Source organism: Manis javanica, chromosome 17, assembly GCF_040802235.1.
Source record: "Manis javanica isolate MJ-LG chromosome 17, MJ_LKY, whole genome shotgun sequence".
In the NCBI taxonomy this organism is placed as follows: Eukaryota; Metazoa; Chordata; class Mammalia; order Pholidota; family Manidae; genus Manis; species Manis javanica.
In genome coordinates, this window is record NC_133172.1 from 34803134 (window position 1) to 34818099 (window position 14966).

A 14966-nucleotide genomic window follows, 5' to 3' on the forward strand; every position below is an offset into this window, starting at 1 on the left:
TTTTTTTAAGATAAACAGTGATAAACTTTTCAAAAATCTAATTGTTTTCCTTTAATGACTTTTCATATCCAGTGATTTTTCATGTTATGTGTACTCCCATTCATGTAAAGCAAATGCTTATTTGCTGAATTGGTCAAATCTCAAAAGGCCTGTTTCAATGAAACTGTAGTACAAAATAAAAACTAGGAACTTCAGTGAACTTCTCACTATACATGAATATAACCGCAATTCTATTATCACATTTAAAAATAAAATTAATAATAATTCCTTGATACCATCAATTTTCCAGTGTTCAAACTTACATTTATCTTGAGTGTCATGAATGACTTGTTTCCTTATGAGTTTATTATCTTTTTAAATGTGTAATGTTGTGAATTTTAAGATTCCATCAAAATGGGTTTTTTAATGAAGATTTGTATTGTTTGATATATCCCAGATAATCAGACAGTATCTTAAAGACATTTACCAATTATATTCTCCTTTGATAATCATTTTATGTGTGCATATTCTTCCATTTTTTTCGTAGAATTAGCATGCATTATTCAGGCCCTTTCCTTTCTTAGAGCATCATGTATCTTTACTGCTTATTCATTTTTATAAAGCACTTTGATTACTTTCTTTAACATGTCATCTATTTTCAGGAACTTAAGTTGTAAATAGTAGTTACTTATAGTGTTGAACTGTAATATCTAAAGTGTGTTACAAGTAAAAGATTTTTTATTTTTATAGTATTTAAGAAAATAAATCACTTATATTTTCTTTTCTTCCTCTGTAATTTCTTACATTTTTACAATGATTATGCAGTATATTTGCTGCAAAAAAAGTTTTCAAAATACAGATAGTGATTGATTTTTCTTTAATTTCTCATATCCTTCATTGCATTTTCTTTATGAGACATATCTATCTAAAAGTGTAATGGAAGTAAATAGTATACCAGAAAATGAACTGTGTAGGGCAAGCAGGATTGGAATTCTTGATCTAACCTAATTTCTTAATATTCATTTAGTGTCTAGAAACCATATGTCTGTCTTGTATAGTTTCTTGGCCAAAAACATTTGACGCTTAACTTACTGTAAGTTTGACTTAAACAACAGTAATAACTTATTTACTCTTGCTCCTAAAACTCCAGCCTAGGTTGTCATTAAGCCTTTTGCCTTAAACATTTGCTGTGCTATGTTTCAAACCATAGTGTTTGCCATACCCTTTGAATGTACATGTGTATGCTAGATTCAGATTCTATCCATAGTATATGTGAGGAGATAATGTTTTAAAAATACTTTGATGGATTTTTTCCTGTAAGCTTTAAACATTTTTAAAAACTGCTATATATATTTCAGGCAAGCTTTGTGGCATCTGGAAACCGGACTGATATTTCCTTAGATGATCCCAACTTCTGGCAGAAATGGGCTAAAAAGGCAGAAATAGATATAGATGCCATAAGTGGCAGAGTAAGTATTTCTTTCCCTTTAAAAAAAAAACCTGTTGGGATACTTTGGTAATATCATTATAATGTTATAAGGTATTCAACAGTATACTTACGGAAATAAATATTATCTGCATAAATAAATTGATAGAGGATAGAATAATCACATGGCGTCAGACAATGCTGCAATTTAATACTTCTGGTATCTGTCATGGTAGGTTATAATACAGGGGACGTTATTTTGGGTATTACTATTATTCTTAAAATTATGTTTTTTAATTTTTAAAATGTCTTCAAAGTCATGTGTTATTTTTTTTGCTCTTTGTTTTCTTGCAGTCAGATCCCATTGATGGGATGATCCAGTCAAATACAAGGGACGGGGAAGGGGGAGCAGATAAAAAAGTGACATATTTAATCCGTCTCTTTTATAACTTCACTTAAAACTAAGGAGGAAAGGGCCAAAAACCTAAAATAGAATTGGTGGAACTGATAACGTAACTGTTAACTTCATAAGACACCTGTCTAATCATTGTATAAGAATCAATGTTTGTGAGCCTTACCTGTACTATAAAAATAAAAGATACAGAGCTCCTAGATACATACCTATTCAGAGGTACAATTTTAGTAAATTGAATTACCAAATGTATTTGGGAGAGTTCTCAGTTGAAAGAATTGTTTTTTTTGTTTTAGAAAAAATTTGAAAAGTAATTAAATTTACTGTGATACAGGAATGTTACATCCATGTTATCTAATGCAATAAGTAAAACCAATCACATAGATCCTGATGTGCTGACATAGAAAGAACTCCAAGACAGCTAAAGTTAAAAAACAAAGATATAGAACAATACTTATAGTATGATCTTAGTGGTTTTTCAGAAGTTACGTATTGGTAATAAATATCCAGACACCACATGTGTATGTATGGATCCCTCCCACTATGAGCCATGTACCATTCTCACATTAGGGCTGATGTGAAGAAGAGAGATCCATAACCCTGGCTCTTATACAGTGTATGAATTCTGGTGAGTAAGACGGAAGTAAACAAATACATAAGACAATTTCAGAGAGTAAGGAAAATAAAACCATAAGATGGTAGAGAATGCAGAGGTGTGAAGATAGCACTAGGTAAAAGTGGTCAAGGGCAGTCCCTCTGAGGCAACATCTGTGCTGAGACTTTAATGACAAAAAAGGCCAACAGTTTAAAGATAGCCGGAAAAAGTTCACAATATCGAGGGAATGACAGTGGAATAAGCTTGGTATATTTCAGAAATAGAAATAACATGGTGGCAGAATGTAGGGAGTTAGAGTGGTGATAGGTAAGATCAGAGAGTATAGATGTGGGTCAAATCAAATCAATAAGGCCTTCTCTATTATCCTAAGAATTTAAGGATTTTATAAATAAACTTACATATGCATGTAGTCATTCAATACTTGTGCAATTACATTTTTAATTTATAGTTAATTGAAAAATATTTAAAAATTTTCTGAAACTGGAGTACAATGAAGACAAACTATCATTACTTACTATGTTAAAACATAACAATGTGATACTATAAAGGAACCATAATTCAAATAGTGTGATAAAGAGCAAAGAACAGAATATACAGGAAAAGATCAAATTATAAGATTTTAATAAAGAAATAGTATTAGTGAAAGAAGGATTATTTAATAATCATGAGTAGGATGAGTTAGCATTGACGGGAGCATTACAATAATTTTCTCTATACCAAGTAAACTCAGATTTGTGAAAAAAATTATCTTCTTGAAACAACACATGAAGGTAATAAAAAAACTAGATTTTAATTTTTTCAAATACTTGGTAGGAAAATATAAATTAGAAAGAAATCACAAAGGGGATTATATTCAAATATGAGACTAAAACATGTAATGGAAAAATAAAAGGACAGACTGGAGAGACTAGCAGAAGTTTATATGAAAGTTAGTATTTTTATCATATAAAAGTTAATATTGATCAGAAATATGTCAAAATCTCAAAAGATGAGCAAAAGAATAGAATTAGTTTTTTTTTTAATAAAGAGACTGGGACAGGTAAAAGGAACAACTGTCTTTAGGAAGAATGCCAGTTAATAAATGCACAAGGAATGAGAGAGAAAATAACAATCCACCATAGTAGCAGACAAGACCCATTGATGAATTCTAAAGTTAATGGGTGAAATTTAAGGAGAAACAAGATTTTTACAGATTATCAAAGTATATCTTTAAAAATATTAATTACAAAAGGAAAACTAGTAACTTTACAGTGAAGAAACTTAGCATAGAGGGTTAACATCACTAGCAATAAGACATTAACATTATGTACCCCCCCTTAAATCCAGTGCACTGTGTACATACTGTCATATAGCATGACTTTTATGGTCTGATCCCTGCTTCCGTTGCCACCACTTACCCTCTCCTGCTCTAGGACTGGAACATTTCCTATATGTTTAATTCCATTTCAGGCTCCTTGCTCTTCACTTACAATGGCATCTCTTCCTTGGCTGCCTAGCAAATACTTGTCATCAAGATTTCTCTCTGGTATCACTGTTTTGTGAAGCTTTCTCTGATGGTGTTTATACACACCTTGTATCACAGAATATTACATCTTGAATAGCATTTGTTTACACATTAGTCTGTATAAGATTATAGATTCTTCATGAGCTGAAGGACCAACACCCCATAACATAGTGCCTAACTTAGAAAATTTTCTCAATAAATATAAAAAGCACATCAACTTAAGTTTTGAATGAATTAAACTGAATATAATGAGGTTCATCACTTACAACTTCCTTTTTATTATTTATTAAGGTATCATTGATATACAATCTTATAAAGGTTTCACATGAGTAACACTGGTTATTACATTCACCCATATTATCAAGTTCCCCTCACATATGCCATTGCAATCACTGTCCATCAGCATAGAAGATGCTATAGAGTCACTACTTGTCTTCTCTGTGCTGTAGTGCCTTCCCCGTGACCCCCTGCCTTGTGTGCACTAACCGTAATACCCCTGAATCCCCTTCTCCCTTCAAGTCTGTGAGTCAGCTGCTATTTTGATCCTTCAGTTTTGCTTTGTTCTTATACTCCACAAATGAGTGAAATCATTTGATACTTGTCTTTCTACACCTGTCTTATTTCAATGAGCATAATACCCTCTAGTTCCAACGATGTTGTTGCAAATGGTAGGACGACTTTTCTTCTTATGGCAGAATAATATTCCATTGTGTATAGGTATCACGTCTTCTTTATCCATTCACCTGTTTCCATATCTTGGCTATTGTAAATAGTGCTGTGATGAACATAGGGGTGCATATGTCTTTTTTAATCTGGGATCTTGTTTTCTTTGGGTAAATTTCTAGGAGTGGAATTCCTGGGTCCAATGGTTTTTCTATTTTTAGTTTTTTGAGGAACCCCCATTTCACTTTCCAAAATATTTGAACTAATTTACATTCCCACCAACAGTGTAGGAGGGTTCCCCTTTCTCCACATCTCACCAGCATTTGTTGTTCCTTGTGTTTTGAATGTTGGTTATCCTAACTGGTGTGATGTGATATCTCATTGTGGTTTTAATTTGCATTTCCCTGATAATTAGCAACGTGGAGGATCTTTTCATATGCATGTTGCCCATCTGAATTTCTTCTTTGGACAAGTTTGTTCAGATCCTCTGCCCATTTTTTAATCAAGTTATTTGCATTTTGGGTGTTGAGGCATATGAATTCTTTATATATTTTGGATGTTTACCCCTTCTTGGATATGTCATTTATTAATATATTCTCCCATACTGTAGGATGCCTTTTTGTTCTGCTGATGGTGTCCTTTGCTGTACAGAAGGTTTTTAGTTTGATGTAGTCACATTCGTTCATTTTTGCTTTTGTTTCCCTTACCAAAGGAGATATGTTTGTGAAAAAGGTGCCCACATTTATGTCCAATAGAGTTTTGCCAATGTTTCTTTCTAAGAGTTTTATGGTTTCGCAACTTACATTCAGGTCTTCTTAATCCATTTTTAGTTTACTTTTGTGTATGAAGTTAGACAATAATCCAGTTTCATGTCTCACATGTAGCTGTCCACTTTTGCCAACACCAGTTGAACAGGCTGTATTTCTCCATTGTATATTGATAGCTCCTTTGTCATATATTAACTGAGCATATGTGCTTGGGTTTATATCTGGACTCTCTATTCTGTTCCATTGATCTGTTGGTCTGTTCTTATGCCAGTACCAAATTGTCTTGATAACTGTGGCTTTATAGTAGAGCCCCTCCACCCCTCCACCCCCAGTTTTACTCTCGCTTTTCAGGATTGCTTTGGCTATTCGGGGTCTTTTGTGGCTCCATGTGAATTTTAGAACTATTTGCTCTAGTTTGTTGAAGAATGCTGTTGGAATTTTGATAAGCATTGCATTGAATCTGTAGATTGCTTTAGGCAGGATGGCCATTTTGACAATATTAATTCTTCCTATCCATGACCACGGGATGTATTTCCATTTACTGGTGTCGTCTTTAATTTGTCTCATGAATGTCTTGTACTTTTCATGGTATAGGTCTTTCACTTCCTTGGTTAGGTTTATTCATAGGTATTTTATTCTTTTCGAAGCAGTTGTGAATGGAATTGTTTTCCTGATTTCCCTTTCTGCTAGCTCATCGTTAGTGTATAGGAAAGCAACAGATTTCTGTGTATTAATATTTTATCCTGCAAATTTGCTGAATTCCAATATTAGTTCTAGTAGTTTTGGAGTGGAGTCTTTAGGGTTTTTTATATGCAATATCATGTCATCTGCAGATAGTGACAGTTTGACTTCTTTACCAATCTGGGTTCCTTGTATTTCTTTGTTTTGTCTGATTGCCATGGCTGTGACCTCCAGTACTATGTTGAATAACAGTGGGGAGAGTGGGGCGTCCCTGTTTTGTTCCTGATCTTAGAGGAAAAGCTTTCAGCGTCTTGCTGTTAAGTATGATGTTGGCTGTGGGTTTGTCATATATGGCCTTTATTATGTTTAAGTACTTACCCTCTATATCCCTTTTGTTGAGAGTTTTTATCATGAATGCATGTTGAATTTTGTTGAATGCTTTTTCAGCATCTACTAAGGTGATCGTGTGAATTTTGTTGTCTTTTTGTTGATGTGGTGTATAATGTTGATGGATTTTCTAATATTGTACCATCCTTGCATCCCTGGAATAAATCCTACTTGATCATAATACATGATCCTTTTGATGTATTTTTTAATTTGGTTTGCTAATATTTTGTTGAGTATTTTTGCATCTATGTTCACCATTGGTCTGTAATTTTCTTTGTTTGTGGGATCTTTGCCTGGTTTTGGTATTAGGGTGATACTGGCCTCATAGAATGTGTTTGGAAGTATTTACTCCTCTTATACTTTTTGGAAAACTTTAAGAAGGATGGGTATTAGGTCTTCTCTAAATGCTTGATAAAATTCAGTGATGAAGCCATCTGGTCCAGGGCTTTTGTTTGTAGGTAGTGTTTTGATTACCAATTCAATTTCATTACTGGTAATTGATCTTTTTCTTCCTGGGTCATTCTTGGAAGGTTGTATTTTTCTAGAAAGTGTCCATTCTTCTAGGTTATCTATCTTGCTGGCATATAATTTTTCATAGTATTCTCTAATTATACTTTGTATTTCTGTGGTGTCCATAGTGATTTTTCCTTTCTCATTCCTCATTCTGTTTATGTGCAAACACTTTTTTTGATAAGTCTATGGGTTTATCTAGTTTGTTTATTTTCTTCAAGAACCAGCTCCTGTTTTCATTGATTCTTTCTATTGGTTTTCCTAATTTTATTTCTTTCTGCTCTGATCTATATTATGTCCCTCCTTCTGCAGACTTTGGGCCTCATTTGTTCTTTTCTAGCTTCATTAATTGTGAACTTAGACTGTTCATTTGGGATTGTTTTTCATTCTTGAGGTAAGCCTCTATTGGTATGTACTTTCCTCTTAGAAGTGTCTTCCCTATGTCTCACAGATTTTCAGGTTTTGAGTTTTTGTTTTCATTTGTCTCTATATAGTGCTTGATTTCTGCTTTTATTTGGTCATTGATATATTGATATTTAGGAGCATGTTGTTAATCCTCTATGTGTTCATGGGCTTTTTTGTTTTCTTTGCATAATTTATTGTAGTTTCATACCTTTATGGTCTGAGAAGCTGGTTGGTACAATTTCATTCCTTCTGAATTTACTGATGCCCTTTTCGTGGCCTAGTATGTGATCCATTCTGGAAAACATTCCATGTGCACTTGAGAAAAATCTGTAGATGTTTGTTAGGTCCATCTGTTCTAAGGTGTTGTTCAGTGCCTTGGTTTCCTTTCTTATTTTCTGTCTGGTTGATCAGTCCTTTGGAGTGAGTGGTGTGTTGAAGTCTCCTAAAATGAATGCAATGCATTTTATTTCCCCTTAATTCTGTTAGGATTTGTATCACATAATTAGGTGCTCCTATGTTGGGTGCATAGATATTTATTATGGTTATATCCTCTTGTTGGACTGACCCCTTTGTCATCATGTAATGTCCTTCTTTGTATGTTACTTTCTCTGTTTTGAAGTCTGTTTTGTCCTGCCTTTTTCTCCCTATTAATTGCATGAAATATCTTTTCTCTTCCCTTCTCTTTTAGTCCGTATATGTCTCTGGGTTTGAAGTGAGTTTCTTGTAGGCAGCATACAGATAGGTCTTTTTTTTTCATCCATTCTGTAACTCTATGTCTTTTGATGGATGCATTCAGTCCATTTACATTTAGGGTGATTATCAGTAGATATGTATTTATTGCCATTGTAGGCTTTAGATTCATGGCTACCAAAGGTTCAAGGGCATCTTCACTATATAACCGTCTAACTCAACTCGCTTATTATGCTAGGTCAAACACAATTAAAGATTCTTCTTTTATTCTCCCTTCTTTTTCTTCTTCTTCTACTCTTTATATATTAGGTGTCATATTGTGTACTCTTTGTGTATCCCTTGAGAGACTTTGTGGGTAGTTGATTTAACCTTAGGAACACTTCCATCTAAAGTAGTCCCTCCAAAATACACTGTAGAGATGGTATGTGGGAGGTAAATTCCCTCAATTTTTGCTTATCTCGAAATTGTTTAATCCCTCCTTCAAATTTAAATGATAATCTTTCTGGGAAGAGTATTCTTGGTTCAAGGCCTTTCTGTTTCATTGCATTAAATATATCATGTCATTCCTTTCTGGCCTGTTAAGGTTTCTGCAGAAGTCTGATGATAGCCTGATGGGTTTTCCTTTGTAGGTGATCTTTTTTCTCTCTCTGGCTGCTTTTAATACTCTGTCCTTGTCTTTGATCTTTTGCCATTTTATTTATTAGATGTCTTGGTGTTGTCCTCCTTGGGTACCTTGTCTTGGAAGTTCTGTGCACTCCCATGGCCTGAGAGTGTTTCCTTCCCCAGATTGGGGAAGTTTTCAGCAATTATTTCCTCAAAGATACTTTCTATCCATTTTTCTCTCTCTTCTTCTTCTGATACCCTTATAATGTGAATATTGTGTCATTTCGATTTGTCACACAGTTCTCTCAATATTCTTTTATTCCTAGAGATCATTTTTTTCCTCTGTGCCTCAGCATCTTTGTATTCCTGTTCTCTAATTTCTATTTCATTTACCTACTGTACCTCATCTAATCTACTTTTAAATCCCTCCATTGTATGTTTCATTTCAGATACTGTATTTTTCAAAGTTTCTGTCTCTTTCTTAAATTCCTCCCTAGATTCTTGAATATTTTTCTGTAGCTCTGTGAGCATGTTTATGATTTTTATTTTGAAATCCTTATCAGGAAGTTTGGTGATTTGAGTTTCACTTAGTCCCCTTTCTGATGTTTGAGGGATTTTGGTTTGTGACAGGTTCTTTTTCCATTTCATATTTGTAATGATTCCTATGTAATAATTAACTTTGTGCTGGCAGTACCCTCTAGTGCCCAGAAACTCTAGTCTGGAGCTGCCCAGCCCCTTGAGTGATGGTGCAGGTTACAGGTGCATGGCGCCAGTCCCTCCCAGGAAGAAAGAGTCTTTCCTGCTTCCAGGCCGCAGTGCCTGCCTCCACTGCTAGGACCAGTGGACTGAGCGTTGAGAGGGGTGCCTCTGCCAGCAGGGCCGCTCTCTGGCTAGTCTGGCTCAATGGAGGGGGTAGCAGGTTTGCAAACCAGTATTGTCCTCTGGGAAGGAGCCACAGGCTGCGTATTGCAATGGGGGGTCTTGGGGCTGCATTGCCAGCCAGAGGGTGGAGTGCCTGAAGCTCCTGAAAGTTCCCAGACTACTGGGCTGAGTGTGTCAGGATCATTTTTTTCACCCTATTATTTCTCCTGAGCAGCAAGCTCTGTGTAACTTTCTTTAGCAGCTCTCTCACTATTGAAAAGTCTTTCAAAGTACCCAACTTTTCTTTTGTCCCAGAGCAGCCAGTTGCTCCACAAGTGGCTGGAATTTTTGTCCCTCTGCATATCCTGCCCATGTTTTCTTTCCATCCCCTCTAATCTCCAGAGCAACATGTAATGTGGGTTCATGCTCCCAGAGGAGATCTCCAGAGTTGGGTATTTAGCAGTCCTGGGCTTCTACTCTCTCTGTGCCCCATTTCTCTTCCTCCTGCCGATGACCTGGAGTCAGGAGAGCTTGGATCCTGCTGGATCACGGCATTGCTACTTTGTCGTTTTCCATGAGGTCTTCTCTTTTTCCCAGGTATAGGCCGTCTCTTGCAGTCTTCTTTCTGGTCGCTCTTTCAGGATTAGTTGTATTTGCTGTATTTTCATGTTATATGTGGTTGCGGGACAAGGGGTCTGCCTTGCTTGTTAGGCCACCCTTCTGTTTAATCTCCTACCTTGCTTTTTGTGTATTAGTATAACTTTTGGAAAACATGAAACATGTTTCTAGATCTACAAAATATTTATGTCCTTTGACCAATGTTTCCTTTCCTGGATATTTCCCTTCATTTGAATTTATCTTTAGGATAAACTTAAATCACAAAGACTTATTTTAGCCTAATTTATTTAAAAATTTTTAAATAATCTAAAATTATTATTTAAGAAAATTATGCATGAATTCAAAGTATATTTTTGGTTATTGCAGAATCATACATCTTTCATATTAATAATAACACTGCAAGTAACTTTTATCCTATAAGTATAATGTCATAAAATTACATATATATGGTAATGAAGATTTTAACATAGTATAAAAAATTTTAAGTTGATGTGGTAGGTTAATGGACTCATGAGTGATTTCTTTTTCTGGCTTTCTATACTTCAATGTTTGTACAATTTGAAAGGTGACAACATAAAACATTGCAAAAAAACATTCAAGTAATAGCTATTAAATTTTACAGAACAGTTTGGTTATTGACACTCCAAGAATTAGAAAGCAAACAAGACCCTTTAGTGCCACAAAAGATGAATTGGCTGAATTATCTGAAGCTGAAAGTGAAGGTGATGAAAAGCCCAAACTCCGGAGACCCTGTGATCGTTCCAATGGCTATGGAAGAACTGAATGCTTTAGAGTAGAGAAAAATCTGCTAGTTTATGGGTAAAACACTATTTTTAATATTTTTTACCAGTAGCCTGATATATATAAAGTTATAGAGAGCATATACTATATTGTATATTTGTTATCTTTTAGAATCAGTCAAATCTATTTTTAAAGTACCTAAATTTATATGTTTTACATATATTTAATAGAACCATGGGATGCCCCTGTTTTAAATTACAAATGCATCACTAATGTCACATTCCTTGTTCTTATATTAGCATATCCAATAATGCAAAATGGATAATGCTGTTAGTCATTATTGAATAAAATAAACTAGAAGTTACTATACCATGGCTCTGTATTTTACTCATAGGTGAAAATATTAGATGTAAACCCTATTGATGACAAAATGTTTTTTTGGACTTTTCAAAACTTTTATCTGTTAACATTATTCTCTACAAGTTAGCATTAATGTAAATAAATATATCTCTTCAACCAGATGGGGCCGATGGAGAGAGATTCTGTCTCATGGCCGTTTTAAAAGGCAGCTAAATGAGCATGATGTAGAAATAATTTGCCGAGCACTCTTAGCATATTGCCTTATTCACTATCGAGGAGATGAGAAAATTAAAGGCTTCATATGGGATCTCATTACTCCAACTGAGGATGGGCAGACTCGAGAGCTACAAAATCATCTAGGTAAGAACATTCTTGTTTTCTTTTTAATTTTATTTTTAGTTATGAAAAGTACTTAACCTAGTACCCTATAAAAGGTTCAAGGATTACAGATAATGTTAAAGATCCCTTAACCTTCACTGTCAATTCAAGTTCCAATTTAGAAAATATCACTGTTAACAGTTTGGTTGGGTTTTACATAATGTCATCAAACAATATGTCCATTTGTAAGTTGGTGACAAAGAGTAGGTCTTAAAGGTCTTCCCACCTGTATTTGTATAAATCTATCTCATTTTTTAAATGCCTGCTTAGTAGTTTATAGTATGGATATTCCATAGTTTATTTAGCATCTTCTTTAGTGATGAGAATATAGCATGTTGCCAATTTTAGATAATTGAAAAACAAGTTTCATTGATGATCCTGGTACATTCTTCAACAAATAAATAGTAGGAGAGGAGGACATAAAGAGAGGCCATCTATAAACCAATCGTTCTCAACAAGACATGGTTTTGTGTCCCAGTCCCTCTATCCTGGGATCTCACAACTATGAGCACATTACTGGCATCTAGTAGGTAGAGGTGAACGATGCAGTGAGCCACCCAAAAAGGAAGAACTGTGCTTCTCAAAATGCCAAGATGGTAAACTCTACTGTAACCTACAGGAGATTTAAGGGTCTTTAACCAATTATAGTGCAGGCCTTATTTGGATCCTGATTGAAACAGAAACCCAAGGAAAAAATTTTTATTGTCTTTATTAGATAATTGTATATTGGTATGCCACATACTAAGGAAGTGTTGCTGCATTTCTTGGGGCTGATAGTGGAAGTGTAGTTTGGTGGGTTTTTTGGTTTGTTTTGTTTTAAGAAGGCCTTATTTACTTATTGCTAAAAGATACTTGGATATCTATTAATGGAATGGTTGATATCTTAGATTTTCTTCAAAATAATATGGGAAGTTGGGGAGTGAACAGGATATAGATGAAGCAGAGGTGGACATGAGGCTATAATTATTGCAGTTGAATGATGGGACATGGTGAGTCATGTTATTCCACCTATGTTTGAATATGTTTAACTCCATAATTAAAAAATAGATAGGCATAAACCCTGAAAAGTGGAGAGAATGGGAAAGGAAGTAACAAAATTCTGGAACTTCGAAGCAGATAATCTATCAGTGGTAACTGACTTAACGAACCAAGGAGAGTTAAATCCTAGGTCAGCAGTAAGAAAAGGCAACAACCAACTGATTTGCTTCACAGGTTTGTCCAGAAGCTTCAGGAGTTTGTGACGTAAGGAAGCCTGAAAGTGGGAGTTAAAGGAAAGGGGCTTTGATGGAAAGTTCTTTAAAACAGGTCAGATCACTAAATACCCTCTTCAGTTCCATGTAGCCAGAATGAAGAATCATGGAAAGTGTATTATCTGGAGAGGATAAAATAGAAGATCTCTGGGTTGCATTGGTAGTTGAGGTATGGCACTACTAAATAGGGATTAAATGAATATATATATATACTTGGCAATACTATCCTTAAGAAGACTAAGGAATTTCTTTGGCGAATCTGACCAGGCCAAATCTTAAAGATAATAATGTAATAAGAAAAAGCCAGATTACCCTTCAATGAGTTCAATCAGTAAGCTCCAACCATTCAGACTATCTGTCAACTTTTTTTTTTTTTTTTTGGTTTTTGGTTTGCCATTCTTAAATGAGCAAACAATCAAAGATAACAGACTTCTGAGGGAATTCTCCAACATGAGAGATAGACACTAAAAACAAAACACAAAATGAACTTGAAAGAAAAAAGGACTAAAAGGAGAAGAAACTTTTTTAAAACTATTAATACCTTCAGAGATAATTCAAATATACTTGTTATTTTGAAAAAACAAGTGCTATAGAAACATTTAAAGCACAGTTGTAAAGTATAAACATGTAACAAATGAAAATAAGATTAAGTGATGAATCTGAGAAATTTTGCTAGTGAGAAGTTTAAAAATGTAGAACATATATGTTATTAGGAAAATGTTTAAATATGCACTGTTTTAGTGTCCAAACCGACAAGGGTGAAGAGGACTTAATTACAAAATAGTATTGACATAACAACAAATGCAACTTAATGTGAAAGGCATTATTTGGGATAAAAAAGGAATACGACATAATAAAAAAAAGGCCAGTCTATAAAAGAAGACATAAAAAGTATGAATGTGTATGCACCACACAAAATACTCCCAAAGTATAAAGGCAAAAATTACCAAAATTTAAAGGAGGAATAAACAAATCCACATTGAGCTTCTCTTTACTATTGTAGTAGAACTCTCACTGGTAGAATAAATCAAAGAAAAGATAGGTAACTATTGAATGAAAGGAGAAAACAAAACTGCTTTATTAATAATTGTTAAAAATTGTAAGTGAAACAACTTAACATGATTTAACGTTAACTAGCAAACGTTAATACAACAAATTTTTACACAGCAATTAAGATGAATGAATTAGAACCTCATGAATCAGCCATTATAAATCTTAAAAAATGAGAGTAACCAGTTGCAGAATTACTTGTATTATATAATGCCTGAAAACTTCAGTACTAAATATGTCTACAATATAGAAGTATAAATGTGTATCAAATACAAAAAACAAATTCAATATGTAAGAATTCGTTCACCATGTAAGAACTTGTTCGTTATGCTTCAGAAGATTGGAGACTGACGAGAATTAGACTTGAGATGGATTAATGATTGTACATTGAGCATTGACCCCCCTGTACTGAATTTTATTGTTGTTAACAACCATTTGATCAATAAATATGAGAGATGCCCTCTCAAAAAAAAAACAAAAACAAACAAATTTAAGGAAGTGATTATGCTTGGAAGGAAGGAGCAAATTAGACTCCAGCTATGTATATTTCCTTTAATAAAAAACTAACCAAATGTGGACTGTGTTAAGATTAAGAGCGGAATACTTTTTTCTATTTTTGAAGTATTTTACAACAAAAGTGTTAAACAAATAAATTTAGCTCTCTTAAGCAGGAGCTCACAAAGGCTAAACCTGATCCATTTTATTAGTAAAATCCATTTTGAAAATCAAGAAGCCAAAACTTACTATTTTGTAACTAGGGAAGCCAAAAGCAAAGCTGAAGAACAGGTTTTAGCTTTTGGTTTTTACATTTTGGAAAAAATGTGTTTTAGAACAGAAAGGAAATCAGAATGATTAGTTTGAGACAGAATTGTTGAGTATTTGGAGGAAATTGTGTTAATGTACGTGTAAAAATCACGTTAAATGACTTCGGCTAAAGATGGCGGCGTGAGTAGGGCAGCAGAAATCTCCTCCCAATACCGTATATATTTTTGAAAATAAAACTATTCCTAAACAAGAGACCAGAGGGTACAGTACAACAGCCAGGCTACATCTACGTGTGCGAGA

General features: G+C 34.2%; 1 protein-coding gene across 12 annotated transcripts in view; it reads left to right on the top strand.

The window, feature by feature from the left end:
* Positions 1 to 14966, top strand: part of CHD9 (chromodomain helicase DNA binding protein 9) — a 236065-nt gene that overhangs the window by 147290 nt on the left and 73809 nt on the right. For all 12 annotated transcript variants that reach the window (XM_073225725.1, XM_073225723.1, XM_073225719.1 and 9 more), the window contains 3 exons: positions 1338 to 1448; positions 10745 to 10941; positions 11384 to 11583. In XM_073225725.1, coding sequence (XP_073081826.1) covers positions 1338 to 1448; positions 10745 to 10941; positions 11384 to 11583 — 508 coding nt within the window. The remainder of the gene's footprint in view (positions 1 to 1337; positions 1449 to 10744; positions 10942 to 11383; positions 11584 to 14966) is intronic.